At 52.9% G+C, this 24787-nt stretch overlaps 1 protein-coding gene across 4 annotated transcripts; it reads left to right on the top strand.

The window, feature by feature from the left end:
* The first annotated feature begins 201 nt into the window (after window positions 1-201).
* On the top strand, window positions 202-24488 carry HMGCS2 (3-hydroxy-3-methylglutaryl-CoA synthase 2). Of its 4 annotated transcripts, none has more exons than XM_024101127.3 (10): window positions 202-440; window positions 2660-3114; window positions 6707-6832; window positions 11499-11663; window positions 12783-12951; window positions 17394-17564; window positions 19385-19491; window positions 20418-20543; window positions 21704-21827; window positions 23772-24488. In XM_024101127.3, exons 1-9 carry the CDS (start codon window positions 328-330, stop codon window positions 21808-21810), a joined length of 1539 nt encoding a protein of 512 aa, XP_023956895.1. In that variant the 5' UTR covers window positions 202-327; the 3' UTR covers window positions 21811-21827; window positions 23772-24488. The 4 variants fall into 4 exon arrangements, with proteins under 4 accessions (XP_023956895.1, XP_065410815.1, XP_065410814.1 ...); XM_042851044.2 differs by having other exon boundaries at window positions 222-440; window positions 24319-24488; XM_065554743.1 differs by lacking the exon at window positions 17394-17564 and having other exon boundaries at window positions 219-440; window positions 24319-24488.
* Window positions 24489-24787: the final 299 nt, after the last annotated feature.

Here is a 24787-nt window from a genome sequence, read left to right as displayed (position 1 = left end):
ATGGCGAGGTCAGGCCCCACGAGGCATGAGACGAGGCTTGTAGGGAGATGCAGCACAGGGGAAGGAGGTGAGTAGGAGAGCAGGGCCCTGCGGGAGGCAGTGGCAAGGGAGGCCCCAGGGGCTGTGGGGAAAGGGTGCTCCTGTTTTGTCGTGTTGGCCGGTGTGTTGTGACCTTTGGTTGAGCAATGAGTGAAGCACACACAGTTAGCTCCCTTGATAAGTGCAGGGAGGGACTTTGCCTGGCCCTGCTGCAGGGAATCTATATAAGTGCTGGTGGGGCTGGGGAAGAGACCTCGCTGCTGCTCCTTGCCCATCAGCCTGGGGAAAATGTTCCGCCTCTTCAGTCAAACCAGGTGCTGTTTGCAAGTGAAGCGAGCGCTGCAGAGACAGGAGTGGCCCCTTCGGCCAGCACACCTCACAGCTGCCGCACAGCAGGCCAGGTGAGAGGCAGATTGGGGAGCTAGGCCTGAGGGTCAGGACATGGGGCACTCTCCTTCGCCCCTGCTGGGATGCTCTGGGAATCCTGGCAGCTCAGTTAGGAATGTGTTTGAATAGCTCTCTGCTGGGGAGTGACCTGACCGGCTATCCTCTGCACTCCAGCGTGAGGGAGGCTTTGGCACTGCCTGGGAATGGGGATCTGACACAACAGCCATTGGGAGCCATACTGAGGCGGCTTTGTGATCTGGAGAAGGGAGTGCACTGCAAAGCTGGTACTGCATTAGGAGGGGATGTGAGCAGCATGAGGACAGAGCAGGAATACAAAGGGCCCGGGGTTTGACAATAACGGAGTGAAGGAACATAATCCCAAAGGCAGGTATGCAGGGGGAGGGAGAGCACTGGGACCCAGTAAGGGTGGAAGACCTGTGGGGGAGGGTGGCAGCTAACTAGACCCAAGTTTGCAATCTGATTAGGCTGCACATGCAAAGCCACCCTGTCCCACATCAGAGAGGGGTGAGTGCCTCTGCAGCTGTGGTGCAGCTACATCTGGAGTTCGGGCTCCAGCTGGACCCCTCTCTGCACCGGACAGAGAAGGATGACAATTTTTGGAAGCATTTTAGAGAAGGGCAGCAACAGGCTGGAGTTGAGGGAAAGCTACGAAGAGCAGATTGTGTACAGCTTGGCTCCGGGGTGACGTGATTTGAATAGTAACATGGAGCACTCACTGTACAGAGGATTTTGGGCCTGATGCCAAGCCAGTGAAGACAATGGGAGCTTCTCCATTGACCGTGGCCTATGAATTGATCCCTTTTATACATGAACTAATTAGGGTGTAAACAACAGAGCAGGAGAGGACTGGAGAGCTAGGAGTAGTGGTAGGGAATGTAGGCAAAGGCAATGTAATGGAGTATCAGGAGATCCGTTAGGCTGTGGAATAACACCCCCAGGAGTAGAAGGGAGTCCCCTGAGTTTGGCCATTTAACACACGACTGGCAAGGGGACCGGAGGGAACAATCCCTCACCAGCTGGGGGAACGGACTACTCAGAGCTGCAGAAAGGCTCGTTCTTCTCCAAGTAGAGCAGGGGTGGCCAACCCAGGGCTCCGGAGTCACACGTGGCTCCTCAGAGGTTAATATGTGGCTCCTTGCACAGGCACCAACTCCAGGGCTGGAGTTACGGGCGCCAACTTTCCAGTGTGCCGGGGGGGGGGGCGGAGGTGCTCACTGCTCAACCCCTGGCTCTGCCACAGGCCCTGCTCCTACTCCACCCCTTCCCGCCCCCTCCCCTGAGCCTGCCATGCCCTCACTCCTCCCCCTCCTTCCAGAGCCTCCTGCACACCACAAAACAGCTGATCTGGAGGTGCAGCAAGGGAGGGGGAGGCGCTGATTGGCAGCCGGTGGGTGGGAGGCGCTGGGAGCGGGTGCAGGAGCTGATGCGGGGCTGCTGACATGTTACTGTGGCTCTTTGGCAATGTACATTGGTAAATTCTGGCTCCTTCTCAGGCTCAGGTTGGCCACCTCTGAAGCAGAGTAACAAACAGAGCTGTTAGTAATAGGGATGCCAATTTTGGTGGCCTGTATTCCTGGAGATTTCATCACATGACATAATCTTTAATTCCTGGAAACTCTAGGCCAATCCTGGAGGGTTGGGAACCGTGGTTAGCTGTATCTGAAAACAAGGGGTGATTTAGAATAAAACAAACACTGCCTTGGCAGTCGGGGGGACAGGTTCTATAACGTGCAGATTCCCTTCTGGAGCATGAATCAAAGCAGCTCTGCTTTGGCGGTCGGGGGGACAGGTTCTATAATGTGCAGATTCCCTTCTGGAGCATGAATCAAAGCAGCTCTGTGCGTGTGTGAAGAGGGGCCCCTGCTGCTGCTTTGCAGACATCTGCAAATGGGGACATCTCTGAGACAGGCTGTGTAGTTAACAGATTGCTGCCCATGAGGAGGCTGCTGTGCCCTCTCTTGGCTCTCCAGCCTGTGTTGGGTGATGGTATGCAGCCAGATATCCCCACTCACGAGGGTTCTGCTGTCTCCTCTGGGGTTTGTGTTGGGGCAGCGTGTGTTATATGCTGTTACAATCTCAGGTGTCTGGTATGGCCTCCGTGGCCCGCACTAGGTCTGTGCATGCATGCATGCAGCTGGCTGTGCCCCTGAGGGGTCTGCGATCTCCTCCCACCACATGTCAGAGGACACTCAGCATTCTCCTTGTCTTTCAGTTTCTCCACCACCTCTGTGGAGCACTTGTCTTGGTCGGACTCATGGCCGAAGGACGTGGGCATTCTTGCGCTGGAGGTTTACTTCCCTTCGCAGTATGTAGAACAAGTGGAGCTGGAGAAGTATGATGGTGTGGAAGCCGGGAAGTACACCCTGGGCCTGGGCCAGAAGCAGATGGGCTTCTGCTCAGCTCACGAGGACATTAACTCCCTATGCCTGACCGTGGTGCAGCGCCTTGTGGAACGCAGCCGTCTCTCCTGGGACTCCATTGGCCGGCTGGAGGTCGGCACGGAGACCATCATTGACAAGTCCAAGGCTGTCAAGACAGTCCTAATGCAGCTCTTCCAGGACTCCGGGAACACGGACGTCGAAGGCATCGACACCACCAACGCCTGCTATGGAGGCACAGCCTCCCTCTTCAACTCTGTTGACTGGGTGGAATCCAGCTCCTGGGATGGTGAGTGACATCCAGCTAGCATGGGTGTAGGTGCCACTGCTCTGCCACCCGGGGCCCAGCCAGGGCTGCCAGTGAGAGATGGCCAGCGGCAGTAGGGTAGGTTCTCAGGGATAATGGCTGCCCCAGCTTCACAGTGGTTGATACCCCAAACTGGTGGTCTTCCAGGCTCTGAACGAGGCCTCGAGGGCGACAGTGTTAAGAAGATAATGAGGATTTGGTTTAGGGTTGCCAGGCATCTGATTTTTGACCGGAATGTTAAAAGTCCGGTCGGCAGCACAGCAGGGCTAAAGCAGGCTCCTTGCGGCTCCCGGAAGCGGTGGCATGTCTGGCCCCTAGGCACAGGGGCGGTGAGGGAGGCTCTGCGCGCTGCCCCCCTCCCAAGCACCGGCTCCACAGAGGCTGGACATGCCGCCGCTTCCGGGAGCCGCCTGAGGTAAGCGCTGCCCGGCCATAGCCCATAGCCCACACCCCCTCCTGCACCCCAAACTGCTCATCCCTGGCCCCACTGCAAAACTCGCACCCTGAGCCAGAGCCCTCACCCTCCCCCACACCCCAACCCCTACCTCAGCCTGGAGCCTTCTCCCGCACCCTGAACCCCTCATTTCTGGCCCCACCCCAGAGCCCATATCCCCAGCCAGATCCTCACCCCCTCCCACACCCCAACCTCCTCCCCAGCCCTGAGCCCCCTCCTGAACCCCAACCCCTTTGTCCCTGGCTCCACCCAGAGCCCACACTCCCAGCCAGAGTCCTCACCCCCTCCCGCACCCTAACGCCCTGCCCCAACCCAGTGAAAATGACCACGTGAACAAGGGTGGAGGAGAGCGAGTGATGGAGGGAGGGGTAATGAGTGAGTGGGGGCAGGGCAGGGGCAGGGCCTCAGGGAAGGGGCGGGGCAAGGGTATTCTGTTTTCTGCAATCGGAAAGTTGGCAACCCTAGTTTGGTTACAAATTGGCAGTGTGCTCTCTGGGCCGGACCCTCTATGCTGGAACTGAAGTGTCCGAATCAGACTTGGTGTGCCTGGCCTCTCTGTCTGCCTCCCTATGGCTTTCCCTACAGTAGCTCTGCTGGGAGCCACCTGAGCGGCCGCTGGGCCTAATCTGGTGCAGCTGCTCAGCAGCTCCCCCACTGGCTACGTGCAGTATCACAGGAGGGAGGAAAGCAGCTCTGACTTATTCCATTGCTGCATTGGAGTCACAGGGAGAGCAGGCTCGGAGCTTGGCTGCACCAGGAGCTGTGAGGACGGAGACACAGGAGCTAGTTACACTCACTGGGGAATCGTCCTCATGGTCAGGGAATCCCCAGCAGGGTGCTTGCCAGGGGTTTCTGCTACCTGGGTGTGGAGCAGCTACTATTATGTAAGGACTTGGGGAGTGTCTGCAGAGATCAAAGGTCCAACTCCGTCTTGCGGAGGGGATGCCAGCCCAGCCTGCAGCCTCAGAGAGTGAACATAACGTAAGAACATAAGAATGGCCATACTGGGTCAGACCAAAGGTCCATCCAGCCCAGTATCCTGTCTAACGACAGTGGCCAATGCCAGGTGCCCCAGAGTGAGTGAACCTAACAGGTAATCATCAAGTGATCTATCTCCTGCCATCTTTCTCCACCCTCTGACAAACAGAGGCTAGGAACACCATCCCTTACTCATCCTGGCTAATAGCCATTAATGGACTTAACCTCCATGAATTTATGTAGTTCTCTTTTAAACCCTATTATAGTCCTAGCCTTCACAACCTCCTCAGGCAAGGAGTTCCACAGGTTGACTGTGTGCTGTGTGAAGAAGAACTTCCTTTTATTTGTTTTAAACCCGCTGCCCATTAATTTCATTTGGTGGCCCCTAGTTCTTATATTTTGGGAACAAGTAAATAACTTTTCCTTATTCACTTTCTTCACACCACTCATGATTTTATATACCTCGGTCATATCCCCCCTTAGTCTCCTCTTTTCCAAGCTGAAAAGTCCTAGCCTCTTTAATCTCTCCTCAGATGGGACCCATTCCAAACCCCTAATCATTTTAGTTGCCCTTTTCTGAACTTTTTCTAATGCCAGTATATCTTTTTTGAGATGAGGAGACCACATCTGTACACAGAATTCAAGATGGGGGTGTACCATGGATTTATATAAGGGCAATAAGATATTCTCCGTCTTATTCTCTATCCCCTTTTTAATGATTCCTAACATCCTGTTTGCTTTTTTGACTGCCGCTGCACACTGCATGGACATCTTCAGAGAACTATCCAAGATCTCTTTCCTGATTAGTTGTAGCTAAATTAGCCCCCATCATATTGTATGTGTAGTTTGGGTTATTTTTCCAATGTGCATTACTTTACATTTATCCACATTCAATTTCATTTGCCATTTTGTTGCCCAATCACTTAGTTTTGTGAGATCTTTTTGAAGTTCTTCACAGTCTGCTTTGGTCTTAACTATCTTGAGCAGTTTAGTATCATCTGCAAACTTTGCCACCTCACTGTTTACCCCTTTCTCCAGATCATTTATAAGTTGAATAGGATTGTGCTGTAGGGAACACTAGGCTCTGGCTTCTGTTGCCATTAAATCGGCGTCAGATGGAAGCAGGGTTGTTCAGTACACATTCTGGTTGCTTTAATGTAGAGCACACATCCCGAGCAGTGCAATAGCAGGGGATGGGCCGCTCTGCGCTGGTTGGGGCCACTTGATGTTTTTTAAGTATGTTCAGCCCTCAGACTGAAACAGTTGAGCCCTGTTGTCTCCCATAATGAGGAATGTGGCCAAGCCCCAGGCAAGCAGCCCGGCCTCTGCAGTCCCAGAACTCCACAGTCCTGTCTCCATATCCTACTCACTGCCCCCTCTGTGTGGGATAGATGTACATCTGTGACAGTATGGCAGTAGGCAACATCTGAAACCATGTCACCATGGCAGTTTGGCCATGCCCCTTTCTGCACCGTGGCCCCCGTAAACGTCTGCTTGGCAGATTGTCTGGGACTTTAAAGGTGACTTTCAAAGCTTTCTGCCCCCCCCCCCCCCAAATTGCACTTGTACCCTTTTCTTGATTTTTAGGATGTAAAGAGGGCTGGAAAGTGCCGGCTCTGGGCTTCCCTGGTTTGGCTGTAGGACCTCTTGGCTATTTCAGAGGGTCTATTTTTTTTTCTCACAGGGATGTTGCATATTTAGCAAAGGCTTCCTTCCCCCAACATGTGACTCACTGAAGTGAAGTAAATGCTAACAAAAGCAAACACAGACTAAACCCTTCATCTCACCTTGGGTGCCACTTTCTTGACTCTTGTAATGTCCTGACTGCATGAGTTGTCTGGCAGCATCCCAGGCTTCCTGGCTAGACCACTTTGAATTTCTAACAAGGAGGACAAACAAGGAGGAAGAAACCTTTAAAAAAATTTAAACGTGTCAGGCTCCCTTTATCCATCAAAGCATCTACCCCTCAAAGCAAGGCGGTGGTGGTGAAAAGGGCACATGCTCAATTTTGTTTCCCTTGCAGGTCACAAGTCTCAAGGGATTTTTCTACTTTTTGGCACAGGGATAAACAGAGATTTAGACTTGTATGTGATTTTGTTCATGTTTATGCCTAACCAATTCTATGTTCTCGTCCCGTCCTAGGGCGCTATGCAATGGTGGTCTGTGGTGACATTGCAGTCTATGCCACTGGCAATGCCCGTCCCACAGGAGGGGCAGGAGCTGTAGCGATGCTGGTTGGACCAGAGGCCCCTCTGGTGCTAGAGAGAGGTTGGTACCGTTAATACAATGACTTTGTCTTTCCTAGGAGTGTTTGGTGCTTGGCCAGAGCTGGCCAGATTCTAGCAATAGGCCACTGTCTGTGGGGCAGCTTAGCCCTGGAGACGCATGATCCCAGGTTGTGTGTCTCTGGACATCAATCCTTCCTGAGCCTTGTAGCAATTGGTCTCCTGTGGAATACATGTTTCAGGATGGGGGAGGGACACGGGGCACTTCATGGCTCTTAATGAGATGATCAGTAGTGAGTCAGGGCTGTGTTTTTGGTCTGAAGTCAGTGGGAGCTGCTGTGTGCCCAGCACCCCACTCACTTGGGTTAATTCATAAGTAGGCACCTAAGAGCCTAATTCTAGGCTCCTGTTTTTCAAAATGTTGGCCACTAAGTCTGTGTATGAAAAGAAAACCGTGGAGTACCAAGTCCAAGCTGCTGCAGTCTCCTCCATGCAGAGGTGAAGTGTGCAAAGGAGGCCTTCATGAAAATAAAATGTAAAAGAGGAAAGAACGTCTCAGGTGCAGTCATCTTATGTGCCTGATGTCTGGCTGCTCAGCACTATTTAAACCTCATGGAAAGAGACATTTGGAGTGATCCCCAATGCGTCAGTGCCTCCCTTTGGCCAGACAGGGCATTGCACAAAGTCTGCTTGGATCAGCGGGGCGGTCAGTCCACTCTTCTTCTCTGACTTTCTGTAGTCCTGTTCTGGGATCAAGGACATTAATTTCTGTCCCACTGGGGTTTATGGACTTCCCCTTATGCTTGGCGGGGGTTAGCTGGGCCTTGTCCTCAAGGGGCCGAGAACCCCCTTTGGCTGTTAAGGGGTAGGTGGGGGAAGCTGGGCCCACCCACTCCGCTGGGTCCAGCTCAGGGCCCTGAACCCAGGCAGGCAGAATAAGTCCTCCACAATTCTCCTGTTGTGCCCTGAGCTTCTTCCTACCTCCCTTGGGTCTGTCTGTTTCTGCAGCCTGTGGCTCTGGCCATTTTGTCTCTGGGTCATTGTCATTCTGGGGCAGCCTCTCACTAGCTTCCTGGCAGGACCCTCTGTCCCTGGCGTGCTTGCTCCTCTGGCAGCCACCAACCCCTCTGCTTCTTAGCTCTGTTATTCTCCCAGCTGCTGTGAGGCTGCCAGTCAAGGATGACCAGCAGTTCCTCCAGTAACTCCTTGGCTGCCAGGTCCACATGGGGTCTACACGCCCCATGACATGATACCACATCTAACATGGTCTTAAAACTCATTGAGAAGAATTGCTGAATTTCCACAGCCACCGTCAGCCTCGTGGTTGGCTAAATAAAGAGAGAATGATTGATGTCCCTGCTTCAGTAATATGTGGTGGCACTCAGCCAAACTATGCGTTAAGTGTGAATCGGCCTGGCTGCACTGAGGGCAGTGTAGCTATGTCGCCTTTCACCAGCTGAGACTCTGGCCCTGTGTTTGTGCATTTCCATCCAGCTAGCGTAAGTGTGGTGAAACTTGCGATAAGCACAAGGACTTTGCTGGAAACAGAGCACATGGTTTAGGCAACAAAGGATTTTACTAAGAGGCACTAAATTTGCAAAAACAAATAAAGGGTTTTTTGGAAGATCTTGACAAATTACAGACTGTGGACACAACTGTCCCAGGCCCAGTACACATGTGGCTTGACCTAATTAACAACAAAGGACTGGAAGTATACAAGAGATATACAATAAATAAATAAAAAGATCCAGAGAAGCTGAGATTTTTCCATAATCTGGCCAACATGACTGATCCAGGAACAGGCTACTTTAGCTGTGCCCATTCCCAGGATTCAACTGTGTTATGGATCTAACACACCTTTTCCCTGACGTTTAGCAAATGGAGCAGGCACTACAAAGCCCTCTGTCTTACCTGTTACTGTCCAAACCATGATGAATCATACAAGAAAACAGAGCAATCTAAGAGTATGGATATCAGACTCCTGCTGCCTGTGCACAGCTCAGGAAGGTTCCTAGCCACAGGCCTGAAGCAGGCAGTGCAATGCTATATGAACTCAGACTGATGTTGATCTGGCAGCTCCCTGCCCCCCCGCCCCAGCTCACCTCTGCCTCCACCTCCTCCCCTGAGTGCGCTGTGTGCCCGCTTTTCCCCCCTAGCTCTCAGCGCTTGTACCGAGAAACAGCTGTTTCACGTGGCTGGGAGGGAGGGGGGAGGAGGGGGAACGCAATGCGCTCAGGGAAGAGGTGGGTCCGGGGCAGAGATTTGGGGAAGGGGTCCAATAGGGACAGGGAGAGGGTGGAGTTGGGGCGGGGACTTTGGGGAAGGGGTTGGAATGGGGGCAGGGCGGGGGTGGGGAAAGGGTGGAGTCGGGGTGGGGACGGGGCGGGAGGGGCGCGACTCGCACAAGCACCCACCAGCGCTGGGGAAAGTTGGCATCTATGCTGTCCCCCAACCCCTGTGTCCCCTCCATCTCCATCACCTAGCTGTTCTCGACTCTGAGCTGGATGGGGGGGTCAGAAACTCAAGTGTGGATGGCAGAAAATGAAGGCTGAAGCAGATTGAAACACACAACTGCTCCAGGCCTAAGCTGAGGCTGTATTACATGCCCTGAACTGTCCTATCTGCCTCCATAGTAGCTGCCCTAAGGAGCTGTCCAGAGTGGTAAACAGCTTTCCCAATCCTGAGGGCCTACAGCCTGCACCAGAGCCCAGCACCAAGGGCTGCAAGGAACCATCATCCTGCTGTGCTGAAAGGTTAATGTCTGTTCAGGAAGGCTTCAAAACAGGGCCCTCTCTGCCTGTACCCAGCCACCAGCAGCCCATTCCTGGAGTTCAGCACATTCACTCCTTAGGGAAGACTGGAAACCCTACAGCAGCTTGAATCCACCCAGGCCCTTCCTGGCTAGTGCAGGAGAGTCCTGAGCAAACAGCCTCATTCAGGGAAGGAATCTTCCCTTCCCCCTTCAAACACGCAACTGTCCAACCAGCACCGAAGAAACCTGCCCTGGACACATCGGTTCTAGCTGGGCACTGTCAAGTATCAATCTCCCACTCCTGAGCAAGCTCGCAGTCGCTAGCCAAAGGCCAACTACATGCCCATCTAACTGAAGCTAATATTCCAGATCTGGCACAAGCTGGATTCGGGGCAGGATATGGACCTGAAACTGCTTCAGTGGCACTGTTGGATGAACTCCTGCTGTCAGTGGATACAGGGCAGACATCCAATCTCAGCCTTCTGGGTCTCGCTGCAGCATTCCCCATGGCCAGCCATGAGATACAGCAGTCCTGCCTATGCGAGGTGATGGGTCCAGGGAGTGCACTAAAATGGTTTAAATCCATCTGGTAGGGACACGCTCAAGGGGCAGTGATAGAAAACTGCACTGCTGCCTCTGAACTCATCGCTGGTGGAGTCCCTGGTCCTAATCAGTATCTACATGCAGCCCCTAGGGGAACTGGTCAGAGGACATAGACTCAAGTGCAGCGATATGCAGATGACATACCTCTCTACCTCTCCTTCACCACATACAATCACACCACTATCACTAGGATGGCCAGTGCTGGTGGCCAGAGGAAGCACTTTGAGGAGTTTACAGCCATGGTGGCACAACTGGTCAGCTGATCAGTTCAGTCCATAGCTTAGGAGGCTCCTGAATTCCTCACTGATGCTGAGCTCTTGACGATGAGCTCTCGTGTGGCAGTGTCCATGAGTAACGCTTTCTGCTATCTCTGGCTGGCTGGGGGACTCTGCCCCACCCTGGCAGACGACGACCTGGCCTCAGTTGTACACACCTTCATCACCTCTCGGCTGGGCTGCAGCAGTGTAGTATACCTGGCCATGAAACTGGCAGCACTTAGGAAACTTGAGCTAATATAGAATGGGACAGCACATCTCCTCAGCAACATGGGATGCCATGGGCCCAACAAAACCATCCTCTGCCCCCTATGCCAGCTTCCCATAGAATATCGAGTTCACTGCCTCAGTCCTTACCTTCCAGGTGCTCAATCTCTGCCTCGGCCCAGGTCATCTAAGAGGGACTATAGCTCCAGGATAAGGACTCGACAACTTTGTGCCTCAGGCACAATGGTCCTCTCTACTATAAGGGAAAAGCTCGTGTGTGTTTGGGAGACTGAGCTTTCTTGAGGTCTGGGCTGGAATGAACTCCCCTAGGAATGCAGGACCATCCCAACCTTCCCCACCTTCCCTTCCCTGTGCCCAGCACATTTCTTTGATCTGCCTTCTCTGTTATAAGCACAGAGCAGCACATACATATTTATATAAAAGCACTCCAAGCACTCCGCCACACAGAATTTCCCCTCTAGAGGGAGGCTGAGAGAAAGTGGACCACACACGCCGGATGTTAGTCATGTTGTGTTATGCACAACTGGAAAGTGCTCAGATACTACACAGACAGGGGTAGTACAAGAATCTACCTACCTTTCCAGTGTATCCAGAGAAGGTTCTCTTAATAGAAAAGATCTCAGATATGAAGGCTATAGGATGAGGTCAGAGCAGGAAGAGGAGGTGGAAAAGTGGCTCATGAAATGAATGAATTTTGTGAATTTTATGGGGTGAATTTTTTTTTAAAGAGCTGTGGTGGGTTTTGGCTAAGAGGTTCGTTGCAGGTGGGGGGCTGGTATGGAGAGGGTTTGAGGTTCTGTTCCCCTGCTGTCTCCGATACACAATGGTGAGTCTGTTTTCTCTCCTCCAAGGTGTTCGGGGAACCCACATGGAACATGTATATGATTTCTACAAACCAGACATGGCTTCAGAGTATCCCATGGTGGATGGGAAACTCTCTATCCAGTGCTATTTCCGGGCCCTGGATCAATGCTATTCTGTCTACCGCAAGAAAATCCAGAGCCAGTGGCAGAAAGGTACAGAGCCTATGAGTGAAGCAGGAAATCTTGTGAGTGCCATAGGTTAGACAAACACCTGTCAGGGATGGTCTAGGTTTCCTTGGTCCTGTCTCAGTGCAGGGGGTTGGACTAGATGGTCCCTTCCAGCTGGACATTTCTATTATTCTGTGTCAGCTGGGGTACCTGCTCCTCTGCTTCTGTGGGGCTCACAGTCTCTCTCTCTGCCCCCCTTGTTGTGTCTGTCTCCCCCACCCTACCCCATGTTGTAGGGCCTGTGGATTTCTGGGTAAGAGGACAGAGGGGCCATGGACTGGAGGAGCCAAGAGTGGTGGGAACACAGGGATGGGGATAGGAGGTGGAGACACCAGAAGTCCGTGAACCTGTAATTTGTTAGCCTCTGACCTGGCTGGTAGACAAAGTGGTGGGAGAGCTATTGGAAAGAGGCTGGTTAATGTGGGGTCAGGGGCCAGGCCTGGCTGGGTGATAAGACAGACAGCACATGTTGAAATGGTGGGTGCTGTTTCCTCCATCTGAGGAGAGTTTAAATCCTTTAAAAACCCATGTTTCCCTACTGTGACTCATCCAGGGCTCTGTGCCTGGGGAGCTCGCTGGCGGCAGCATGCCAGAGCCATGAGGGCGTTCCCCATTGGACGAAGGTGTGAGCGCCTGGCTGTGTGGGCACGTGCTGAATAGCCATTGTAACCAACCCGCTGCCCCAGAACAGGCCCCCAGGCTGAGCCCAGGCAGTGGCAGCCGGGTCTGCAGCACTCGTGGTTTGCTGGATCGAGAGAGTCCTTCCAGCTCCAGGGGCCAGTCCCTTTTCAAAGTAGCTCCTGTGCAGGAAGGGTGAGACTCTGTGCCAGAGAGCTGTGAGGGACTCTCCTGCCCTAGTTTAGTATGAGGGTGAATAAATCTCCCCATATTGTCCCCATTTCTGGCATCTGTGGGGTTGTCGGTGTCTCCTTATGCAGCATGGGAAGGCTGTGGGTCTCTTCCCCACCCACCCATCCCATTGCCCTGTGTGGGGTAGGTCTATGGGTCTTTGCCTTCAGTGCCTGCTGCAAGTGCTGCGGCTTTCTGTGCAGAGTGGGGTTGATGGGTCTCTAATGGGTGGCTTCCGTCTCCGTTCTGCTGCAGTGGGGGTGGACAAACCTTTTACCCTGGAAGACTTCCAGTTCATGATCTTCCACACGCCCTTCTGCAAACTGGTGCAAAAGTCTGTGGGGCGAATGATGCTCAACGACTTCCTAGCAGCTCCCAACCCCGACACGCAGAGCGGCCTCTACAAAGGTCTGCAGGCCTTCAGGTGGGTGAGCGCTACGGAGCAGGAGTGGCCTCTGCCAGGGGTGTGAGAGTCCCTGGGCTGCCAACATCCATGGAGAGGCAATTCTGCTAGTGGGGCTGCAGGAAATTGAAGCAGGGTCCACACATCTGTGGCACATCCCTCATAGGGACTGTGCAGGGACAGATGCTTTTTCAATGTCTGTTGATAACGATACCCAGCTTTTAGTTAGCATTTGTCATCTGCAGAGCAGTTCAGTGGCATTCTCCCAATTTTACAGATGGGAAAACTGAGGCTCCAAAAGGGAAAGTGACTTAACCAGCAGGCCAGTAGCAGGGCCAGGAATAGAACCCGATCCCCTGAGTTCCAGTCTCATGCTCCAGCCTCTAGGCCACATTAGGAGTGTCTTGGTGGGGACTGTTTTTTCCTTGGGGTGCTGTGGATGCTCAGGGGAGAGGTTATTGTGGGAGGATGTTTAGGGTGAGTGTGTGATTTCCTTAGCGAGGGCGCTAGGTGACAGGGAGGCGAAGGGTGCCCTGGCAGGGTGGTGCGCATCAGGGTACGTGTTACCCCTCTGGCAGGGGCTGATGCATTATGGCAGGCAGCATTTCGGCATGATGGTCTGCAGGCACTAGCCTCTGTAAGCTGCGGAGACTGGTACATGGAGGGTGGGGCTGGGGCAAGGCTCTCATGGGAGCTGCAGGCATACAGAGGGGTGTGAGCCCTCTAGCAGGGGATGCCTGTGGTCAGGCGGGACGTGGCTCTCTATTTGCTGTGTCGAGGTTTTGGGGAGCGCTGAGTGCATTATGGGTGTGACCACAGAGCCAGAGTCAGTGGACAGGAATGTAGCAGCAGCACTGAGCGATCCCCAGTCATGGACCAGGACCCCACTGTGCTAGGTGCCGCATGGACACGGAACAAAGAGCTGTTCCAAAGAGTTTCCAGTCTAAGTATGAGACAAAGGACAAGAGGCAGATACAGTCAGGGGAGTGGAAGGAAACAGTGAGACAGTGCTGGCCAGTGTGGCAGCAGGGGTCTCAGCACTCCGACAGCCTAGCCATGTCAGGTGTTTTGCAGGCATTGTGGCAAATTGGCTATCCTGGCTGGATCGCGAGCAGGGCTAATGATTCTTTGGGAGGTGCTTTTCTACTGAGAGTTGAAGATTGTTATCGAAGAGCTAAGGATTTTTGTTTGCCGGGGAAGCATCGGTAGCAACTCAGTAATGAAGCCTGAGCGGAGCTGTGCACTGAAAGCATGGATTCAACCTTATCGTTATGTATGAAAATACAGCAGTTCCTCCCATCCCTGGAGCAGCTGCTCTCTGAGAGCAGAATGAACTTTCAGAGAATTTACAAGGCAATCTATTAGTTTAAGAACCACATTTCTTAAAGGAGGTATTTTTAATTTTATACCAGACTTTTTTGCCCCTAATAATCTCAGTAACAGAAGAACATCGACTCTTCAAATTTCCTGTGGAGTTAAAACGTCCTGGAATCTTGTGCACAGGCTCCAGCGTATAGACTTTAAGGCCAGACGGGACCATGGTGATCCTTTACTCTGATCTCCTGCACATGGCAGGCCACAGAACCTTGTCCACCCGCTCATGTAACAGACCCCTAACCTCTTGCTGAGTTACTGAAGTTCTCAAATCATGGTTTAAAGACTTCAGGTTACAGGGAATCCACCATTTACACTAGTTTAAACCTGCAAGAGACCCGTGACCCATGCTGCAGAGGAAGGCGAATAATTGGATTCATGATCATTTCCCCCCATCATTCTTCATAACTGAAGGTTTCTCCTTCCGCAGAGGCTGAAGGTAGGGTGACCAGGTAGCAAGTGTGAAAAATCAGGATGGGGGGTGGGAAATAGGCAACTATATAAGACAAAGCCCCAAATATCAGAACTGTCCCTATAAAATTGGGATATCTGGTCACCTTAGTTGAAGGTTAGAGGCCTACTAGAGAAGTCCATGAACTGCCCTTTTTCAAAATGGCTGCTATCTCCTACTGTCCTCAGTAGGACTGAAGTACCTCCACCTCCTCACATCCTGGAGGAGCGCTATCTTCCCTGAGTGCTGCTATAGTTTCAGTCCTATTGAGAACAACGGGAGGTGGGAGCCATTTTGAAATGGGGCAAATTCTTTGTGACAGTCTTTCAGTTATGAAAAATGGGGGCAAAACATGGCCATCAATCTAAATAGCTTTCAACAACTGCCCATTGCACCAGCTCTGCTCAACAGAGAGGTCAGATTTTGGGGGCGTGAACTAGGGTGTTTGTGTGTTTATGCAGGATATGTGTATATGCAGCTGAGACCACCCCAATCTCACATAAGGGATGCCAAAAATGGAAAAAAAACAACAATAGGGCTTTTAAAGAGACAAGGTGGGGTATATAATATCTTTTGGAAGCTGGTCCAATAAAAGATATGACTTCACCCACCTTGTCTCTAATATCCCGGGACCGACACAGCTACAAGTACACTACATGCCTTTTAAAATCAGTTTAATCAATAAACATGAAAAAGCCTCAATCATACTTGTGTGATCTCACAGTTCAGGGCAATTGCACCTGTATTCCCCTTCTGTGGTCCAGCCAGGGCACCCACTCTCAGGCTTCTTGCTCCCCAGCCATCACCTCTCCGGGGCAGAGACACGTGTTTCTCTCCCTCCTGACCGGAGTCTTTTCTGGCTGCACCGTTCCCTGCCTACACTGTGAATCCCCAAGCAAGCCAGACGGCCTAAGCACACCTACTTTGTTTTTCTTCTCAGAGGCTCTGAACAGTGTAATTGTTCACAGCTGAGTTACCGCCTAGCTTTTTCTAAGCAAGCACATTTATTCTTAAGATAAAAGTGTTACAGAGAAAATATTGCAAACAATAAAGGAACCTACACTCAAGCTAATAAGCTCACCAGAGATCACCCCCTGTCTCTAGCAAGGGCTCTAGCAGGCGAACAGTCATTCAGGCCCCTCCAAGTGGCTTTTCTGTGGTTATAAGTCCATAACCACCTTGGCTGAGAATAAGCCCACCGGTGAGTGCCTCTTTTATCCAACTGGGGCCTCTCATCTTGTCCTCCTATAACAGGTGATCTGCAGACAGTGGGTTACTCCTGAGGGCACAGTTAAGAGAGAGGCCAGAGATGAGAAGTTGCCCCCCGCAAGTATTTCCTGGGAAACCCACTCAACTAAAAGTTCAGCCTTGTCTGGCCCATTGTTTCAAAGAGTCCCTTGAAGATCAGAACACTGCCAGGCTTTGCATTAGTCCTGGCTCCCTCCTAGAGATGTTCCAGACAATCCTCCAGGAATACATGAACATTTGCATTTTTAATACAGTGAACTCCTAAAATTCTTCAACGCGATTCAGTCAAGCTTGGCTAGGATATGTAGGTAATTGCCACATCTGTTACCTACGGTTCTTGTATTGTCAGGATGGGGCAAAGTTAAGGTTTTTGCTGACACAGAGAGATTTAGTTCCACTGTTAAAAAACACATTCAAGTGCAGTCTGTGTCCAAGAGATCACTGTCTGGGGAGAGGCCAAGATGGGGCAGAGTTCAGGCTGTTTGGGTGCCTAGCTGCATTTCCAGACCATAATGTGTTTGGATTTGTTTGACTTTACCCTTCCCTCTGAATTTCCTGGGTTTGGGAGAACGCCACCATCCCAATTGCATTTCACCCCAAGTGACAGGTCTGCACTCCCAGCCTTGATGGAATTGTTTGCTGTCTGGGAGCTGTACTAGTACTACGTCAGGGTGAGATTTCCCAGGGTGCCATGACCACCTGGGGCACAGAGGTGTCCCTAGAGGGCCTGCAGGCGTTTGCAGCGGCTCAGATTTCCATGGGGGGATGGTAGCTGTTTGGTGAATGACAGTTCTGTGTCCGGGGTAGTGAGGTTTCTCTAATGCCAGCTGCAGGCAAGGTCTCCCCAGATAACACCGAGTGCTCCTTGCTGCTCTCCATCCCTACTGAGTGACTGGCATGAGGCTGAACACAGCAGGTCCTTGTCAGCAAAGGCATGATGAGCGTCATGTCACCCAGCTCGATTGTTAAAAATGAAAACGCAAAGCGGGTGTGGGAGCAGCAGCTGTTCGAGGGGCTCAAGACTTTCTAGCTGGGCTCCGGGGAGTGTGAGATTTCCCTAGCGGGAGTCATGGTCCATCAGGCAGGTGAGATTCTCTTCCGGGGGCTGTAACTGTCCAGGAAGGGGAGCAATTCCCCAGTAGGGACTGTGCAAATTCAAGCAGGGTGCAATGTGAATAGACAGGGCTGCAGGACTTCAGGCCGGCAGCACTTCCCTAGCAGATATTTGCAGAGCTGCCAGCCATTGACCCTTGCTGCTATCCATATGGCCCGCTGTGGGGAGACGGATTGCCAGAGGGAATTCGTGCTGGGCAGCTGGTGCGTTTTCCCAGCGCAGTTGGTCCTCCTGGCTGGTTAACCCACAAGTGAACCTCCTCCTCCCTCTTCCCAGGGGGGTGAAGCTGGAAGACACCTACTCTGACAAGGACGTGGAGAAGGCCTTTCAGAAAGCTAGCCTGGAAATGTTCAGCCAGAAAACCAAGCCCTCGCTGCTCCTCTCCTCTCGCAACGGCAACATGTACACCCCGTCCATGTATGGCTGCCTCGCCTCCCTCCTCGCACAGTGAGTGCCAGCTCCAAGCACCCCTTTCCGCCAAGCCCTGCCCCACCCCTGCGTGCCCAGGCCTTGGCAGAGAACAAGTCAGGGGGTTGGGCACAAAGCTGATTTCCAGTTGGGATCTGAGCCTGCAGCCTTTGTGCTGAGCAGCAGTTACTCCTCATCTAAAGGACTTTTCTCAGTTACTGAGCCACAATGGGGGGAGTCTGACAGAAGAGCTGTGATTTTTCCAGGACTAGTCTCTGCCTGAGGTTCCATTTTTTAAAAAAACTGGATCAAAAATCAAGTATCAGAGGGGGAGCCTTGTTAGTCTGAATCTGTAAAAAGCAACAGAGGGTCCTGTGGGATCTGAAGAAGTGAGGTTCTTACTCACGAAAGCTTATGGATCAAAAATGACTCAGCCACTTGAGTACCAAAGCTCTGTGCAAGTGTGTGCGCGTGCATGTCGGAGTGGTTGGGCTTGTGTGTGCACACAAGTGTGTGTGTGTGTGCACATGTGAGTGTATTTGTGTGCATGAGTGGGCATTTGTGTGGTGTGTGTGTGCGCGCATGAGCATGTGTGCGTGTGCACATAAGCGGGTGGCTGCATGTGTGTGTGTTTGGGAGCAGCGGGGTGTGTGGGTGTGTGTGTATGCTCAGTCGTGCATGTGTGTGCGTGGGCACATGCTTGTGTGTGCACGAATGGGTCTGTGTGTGTATGAGGGGGATGTAGCCTTTGCCATTATAGACTATTTGTTCTTACAACCTTCTCCTGACCCGCAGTTACTCCCCAGCAGGAGGGCTCGGCCTGAGAAGGGGGCACATTCCAGGTTGCACAGTGACCGTTTCTCTGCCATGACCTGTCTGTGGGTTTTTCCCTTTCAGTGCTTCACTTTGCAACTTTAAAAGTCTTTTTATTTCGTTGCGTGCATAGCGTTGCTGTTTAACCAAACCCAGTGTGTGTCAGAGGCAGAGGGGAAAGAAAAGACTCAGCCGCTCTCAGGGTGGGGTAGACCCTGCTCCTGCAGGTGGGCACTCGTGCACTCTAAGGATGACGGTGCTAACTGTGCTTTGCAGAGCCTGCCTGTGCCTGGCCCTTAGTGCACGCTCTCCCCCACAACTCCTAGTTCTGCCCGAGACACAGCAACGTCCCCTGGTTTCCCTGCTCTCAGCAGGGACTGCCATGCATACTAATGCTCCCTGTGTGCAGCTCATCTAGCCTCTGGTTTTTCTATCACGCCCATCACCAGGGGATCTTGGCTCCTGGTGCATGCTCTCCTAGCTGCTGTCTTGAGGCATGTCTGAACTTGATCCTTCTAGGCCCCACTTCAGGGAGCCTGCTGGTATGGAAAGCCTGGAGACAGTTTCTCCCCGCAGTAGTTAGAGATCTGATTTCCTGGCTGCTCAGATGCAGGTGATGCTCCCTTACCTCACTAGTCATCACCAAATCAGCCCGCAGTGGTGCCCACTCGCAACTCCAAACCCTGCTTCTGTTCCTCGTCTGGATCCCACAGACCTTAACGCCAGCGACAGGAGCAGGAGGCAAAACTCTCCTGCCCTTCTCTGCCCGCTTCCTGGGGTTGCCTGCTGTCACGCAGGGGGATCGTTTCTATTTTAGGGAGGTACAGCCTAGGTTCAGCCTGGGGGCCATTTCTGGCTGCCCCCCCCGATTTAAAATAAAATCTCTGATTTCCAGCATGTCCCAGGTCAGAGTAGCTCACCTACAGCCCACACACTGCCCCCTGGGGCATCAGCTTGCCAGGCCGTGTGGGTAGCTCCCAGGATTTGGGGTGTCTGGCCTTTAGCATGGACGTTCGCCACTGACAGCTTGGTTTGAATTGCCACAGATACTCTGCTCAGCAGCTGGCTGGCTCCAGGATTGGGGCCTTCTCCTATGGCTCGGGATTGGCTGCAAGCTTGTTTTCCATGCGCGTCTCGCAGGATACTGCCCCGGGTGAGTCCCTTCCTATTCGCTCCCCTCGCTCGTCAGCCATCGGACACCTTAGGTGGCAGTGATGGCTGTGGAGGGTCATCCTTCCTGCTCTGGCCTGGGGATGAGGCTTCTGTTCCCAGCCCAGCCCTCATCCTGGGGAGCTCCTGAGCCCCCAGCCCAGGCATGGTTGTAAATATCCTGAGTGCAGGAGCAGACAGTGCAGGGTGCGGGGTGGAGAGTGGGCCTGAATGACCCCCCCATGGAGCTGTGTTCTGGCCGCAAAGACCATACTCTGCTGCTGCTGGGGTTAGCAGAGGGAGTCTGAGGGTCGTTGCTTAGAGGTTCCATGTTGAACAGGTTTTGGGGGGTTACCTTACAGTGGGCGGTAGTAAATGGGGACCCTGGAACTGCCACAGCAAACTACCAAGGATCCAGCCAGTCTTGACTATGACAGCAGCCAGCACCCACTGCTCAAGAGGCAGGTGCACAAACCCGGGGCGAGGGGAGGCAGTTAGGGGGTTGCTTGCCCATGGGGTGTGTGTGTTTATTCTGAGCCCCTCAGCGGCTAGCTGAGATTGGAATGTGACCCGACTCACAGTGTGACTGCAGAAAGCCCTAGGGACACTGTCCCCGCTGGGCTCCCACCCCCATCCCGAGCTGGGTGCTGGGATCGGAGCTCAGGCCACCAGACAATGGGGTGAGGAGAGATTCATTAGGGATGCTTTATCCGCTTCTGAATGGCTTTGCCCACCTGGGGAAGGAGGCAGATGATGTACAGGGCCTGTGGGGACACCCTTGGCCTGCAGGGGGAATTACCTGGACACCTGTCCCCTGCAGAGGAGCTGCGACTTGATGGGGTAGTGTTCATTGGTTATGGATCCCTTGGGCACCCTCGGCTTCCCTGGCCCTGACTGGCTCGCTCTCTCACCAGGCTTTCTCTTTGCCAGGTTCTCCCCTGGATAAGCTGGTCTCCAGCCTCTCTGACCTGCAGACTCGCCTGGATGCCCGGAAGCGTGTCCCCCCGGAGGAGTTTGCAGAGATCATGAAGCAGAGAGAGGAAAGCCATCACCTGGGTGAGGGAGCACAGTCAGAGGGCCCAGTGGCCAGCTGCAGCCAGCACTCTGGTGCTGACACCTCAGTGGGGCTGGACTTCCTAATGTTGGGTCCCTAAATCCGCGTGTAGGCACCTCAGGAAGGGGCCTGATTTTCAATCATGCTGAGCACTTCCAGCTCCTCTCAAAGGGTGGGTGGGAGTGGAGGAGGGTGCAGGATCGGGCCCACCACCCCTGCCCATGGCAACTATTACTGGGAAGCCCTTGCTGCTGCTTGGGGGGGTGAATCCAAGTGGAGTCTGCATGGTGGCCAGCCAGGAAACAACACTGCACGTTAGTGAGCTGAGACAGCTGGAAGTCAGTGGTACACAATACACATGGAACCACACATGGTCCCCTCTAGGGACATGCCTGAAAACCCTTGGGGTACCAGGAAAAGGGCAGGTGTCTCTTCGCCCAGCCTGGCCTCCGATTCAGTGTCCCAGGCACGCTGGAGAAATTCCTACTGACATCCTAATTCAGCAATAGACATTGGCCCCCTTGTTAAACCACCGTGAACAGCTGGACACACACATCCCCTCATTAATTACCTGGCAAAGCTTCCTTACCACTGGCCCTCCTTCTTCTTTTGACTCTGTACAAACTAAGTCCAGGGAAACAAGGTCTCTTCTGCCCTAGCTACCCTTCTTCCCTGCTGGGGGGAGCATGGGACTCCCACTTCTCCCACAGCCACTGAGTGGAGGTGCTGGCCAAGGCTCTGGAGGATCATTTGGGGCCCTCACCTGCTGGGAGCCCCACTGAGCTCGGATGTGCTGCGTCCATCACCTAGTGTCTGTGCTGGAAAGCTGGCTGGCTGGAGCTTTCTGGAGACAGTCTGGCCAGGCAAGAGCACCTTCCAGCTCCCCCGTAGTGCATTTTCAGGCAACGAGGGCCAGCAGCTGGAGCCCAGGCCTGGAAGTCAGGAGACCTGGCGGCTGTTCCCAGTTGTAGCTTTCAGATCACCTCATCCCAGCCAGGGCTGTGCTGGGAGCCTGCAGGGAGATCCAGACCTCAGGTTCACACTTCCAGCAGCTGTCCCTCTCCCCATGGCAATGCTGCCAGGTTGCTTACAGCCCCAGCACGAGGGGATCCTGCCCCACAGCTGCAGCACCCATGCTTCAATCCTGTTTCTCTCTCTGCAGTGAACCACACTCCCCAGGGCTCTAAAGACGACCTGTTCCCTGGCACCTGGTACCTGGAGCGAGTTGATGACAAACATCGCCGGCAGTATGCCAGGAGGCCACTCTAGGGGGGACAGGCTGCCAGGTGAGTCTAAATCCTCCTTGGGGGCCTGGTAATCACAAGGCAAGCAAAGGAAGATGGGGAGATGGGTGAGTGGGGTGGAGGAACAAGGGATCAAGGCAGTACTTGGAGGGATGTCCTTTCTGAGTCCATTTCTCCTGGGACATGGGAAGAACAGGAACTCTGGAGATTTCCACAAGGCAAGGATGGTTCCAGTGGAAACAGGGAAGGTCTGGGACCACCCAGCAGCTGGGTGCTCATCAGAACATTAGTGGCCAGAGCCAGTTGCTTCGGAGGAAGGTGTAAGAACCTCACAACAGGCAGAGGTGATGTAATCTCCCCACCATACAGGGTCTCATCTTGGTCTCTAGCAGTTGGAGACTGGCTTACTGAGGCAGGAGGTTTGGTCTCCCTTCCCACGTTTGTCATTGCTGATGATACGTCTGGATACCCCTGATAGCCAGATAAAGGTCTGGTCCCTCGTTGAGTCCTGTGAAATCCTTGGCAAGATGCAGAAAGGGACTGGCCGTTGGTCAGTCTGGGCTCTTCTAGTTCTTCTTGCTCATTTCACAGGTTCCTTGCATGTGCCTTAACACCTCTCTGTCTTCACCTGCTCTTTGAGGGCAGCTCCACCTGCTGCCTTACTCAGTGCTAGTGACCCAGCAGCTGCTGCCAGCATAGAGCCTGAGTTTCTCACTCAGCAACGTGCAACACTGTCCTAAATCTGGGGAGGACTTAGCAAGGGGAAGATGCCCTTGGAGAGAGGGGCTCACAGAGGGGAGCTGAGCGAAGTTGGGAATTTCCATCTTGACATCTCTACCTTTGATTTGATTCTGAAATGGGACAAAAGGTTGGAATTTCCCATGGAACAGCAAGGTCTAAACATTGCGTTTCAGCGTTATTGAACAAAGCAAAACTTTTGAACATTCCCCACAGCAAAATGCTTCATTCTGAGTCATTTCAACATTAAAATATATTTCCTTACAGTGGCACATTGCCTTGTGGGGGGTCACCTGTCCTCACTGGGGGCTAGGCTCCCTAGTCAGATTACATCTCCCATAATTCACCCAATCATGTGACTCCCATGAGCCACCACGCAGCTTGGTCAGTGTGAAATTCATGCCTTATGGGAGATGTAGTGCTCCGGGGGCCCAGCCCATGGGAGAGAAAGGGGCCAGAACTACCACTCCCGTAAGGCAATGTGCCACGATATGTAAATATAGTTTTTTGTTTTATTGAACTGCTACAGAACTAAACATTTTAGGTCAGTTCAAAACTGAAATATTCTGATTCGATTCCAACTGACCTGAAATGAAATATTTTGCTTAGATTTTCACAAGGGAAAACTGAAAAGTTTCCAGAACTGTATTTTCCATTGGAAAGTCATGCATACAAATTCCCAACCAGCACTAGGATGGTAGGACTCAGTGCCAAGACTCAACAGAACAGTTCAGAGGGAGGGGCTTAGCAGCTAGGTGGGGCTGGTGGACCCTGGGGGTGGGGCTTAGCAGTTAGGTGGGGCTAGCGGACCCTGGAGGAGGGGCTTAGCTGGCACTTTGGGGCAGCAGGACTCTCGTCCTTCTACCCGCACATGCTGCATGCCTATCTGCACTTGGAGCTGGGGGGCGATTCTCAGCTGGAGGAGACATACCTGCGCTAGCTCTCCTGGAGCAAGTGTGCTACAAACAGACTGTAGCCATGCACTGTGAGCCATGGGAGGGGCTAGCTCCTTCCCCAGAGGGGGGAGCAAACTGGCAAGTTTCCAGAGTGGGGGCCGGCTCCCATCTGTTAAAGTGGCTGCAGTTGGGCGGTTTCTGAAGGAGGAAAGAGTGCCCCCCCACCCCAGGCTGCAGTTATTGGGCTGGTGTCCCAGGTGGGGAGATGGGGTCTGTACCAAGACTGCGAGCTACCGTCAGGGGTGGGAGAGAGACATCAAATTAATCCACTCTTCTTGCTCTGCCCCTGTAGACCTGCCCAGCCTCATCAGAGCAGATCCCAAGGCAATGGCCGAACCACCAACGGAGAGCCCGCAGGCTCCCACCGCACCAGCTGCAAACACCCTGGCTCCATTATCGCAAACGGAAAGACCTGTCACTCTTCCCAGGGACTGCACACTTGGCTGAAGGGCCCCGTAGAGATAATGCAGCCCTGCGTGCCTGGCTGAGAGCCTCACACCATTCGCTGTGTCGGTGCCCGGTTTAGGACGTTCTCTGATGCCAGGCGCTCATTCCATCCCTCCCCTTTGGCACCCCTTTGCTGGAGGAGTACATTTCTGCGGCGGCAGGGTGATAACCTGGGTGTGTGAGGATCACCCCCCTCCCCTTTGGCCAGCTCCAATAGAACTCAATGGGGATCAAACCACAGGGTGCTATTGAAAAGAAATAAATTCCATAAGCCTTCAGAGCAACACTGATATAGGTTGAACAGAGCCAGAGCCTGACAGTAGGTTTTGTTTGAAATTCTCCTCTAGGATGGTTTAAAATTCAATAGATTTTTTTGTTCTTTGTTTCTTCAGGGATTTCCCCTGCGGGCCCTTAGCTCCTCCCTCCATAGGTGGGGCTAGCTGTCCTTTGGCTGAACTGGCCTATGAAGAATGGCTCAGACGATGTCACTGTGCGTAGTGCTGTACTACTTTGTATTCCACATGCTTTTATACTGCATACAGAAATAAAGCCATTATGAATAGCGGGGGCAAACACAGTGACATCACACTACGAAGGGAAACCTGTAGGCTGCAGTTAAATGAGAGGCCCATGTCTGTGTGGAGGGCGTGACAGCATTGCTGCCACCAGGTGGTGCAATGATCCTCTGGTCCTGCTGGTAAGTCTGTTCTTCAGACAGTGCTGTGGAGTCTCAGGTTGTGTGTGTGAGCCCCTAAAGGGGAGGCAACATGCTGGACCAGTGGGCTGCACGGCTCTATGCTAAACAGTAGAATGCTGGGAAGCAGAACTCCTGCCTTCTATTCCTGGCTCTGGAAGGGGAGG

Source organism: Chrysemys picta, chromosome 8, assembly GCF_011386835.1.
Source record: "Chrysemys picta bellii isolate R12L10 chromosome 8, ASM1138683v2, whole genome shotgun sequence".
In the NCBI taxonomy this organism is placed as follows: domain Eukaryota; kingdom Metazoa; phylum Chordata; order Testudines; family Emydidae; genus Chrysemys; species Chrysemys picta.
Note: the sequence above shows the minus strand (reverse complement) of the source record. Positions and strands in the feature narration are given on the sequence as shown.

Coding starts and splice junctions, on each gene's coding strand:
- HMGCS2 (XM_024101127.3), top strand. CDS start 328: ATGTTCCGCCTCTTCAGTCAAACCAGGTGCTGTTTGCAAGTGAAGCGA. Junction 441..2,659: donor GCTGCCGCACAGCAGGCCAG/GTGAGAGGCAGA, acceptor CTTGTCTTTCAG/TTTCTCCACCACCTCTGTGG. Junction 11,664..12,782: donor CCAGAGCCAGTGGCAGAAAG/GTACAGAGCCTA, acceptor GTTCTGCTGCAG/TGGGGGTGGACAAACCTTTT.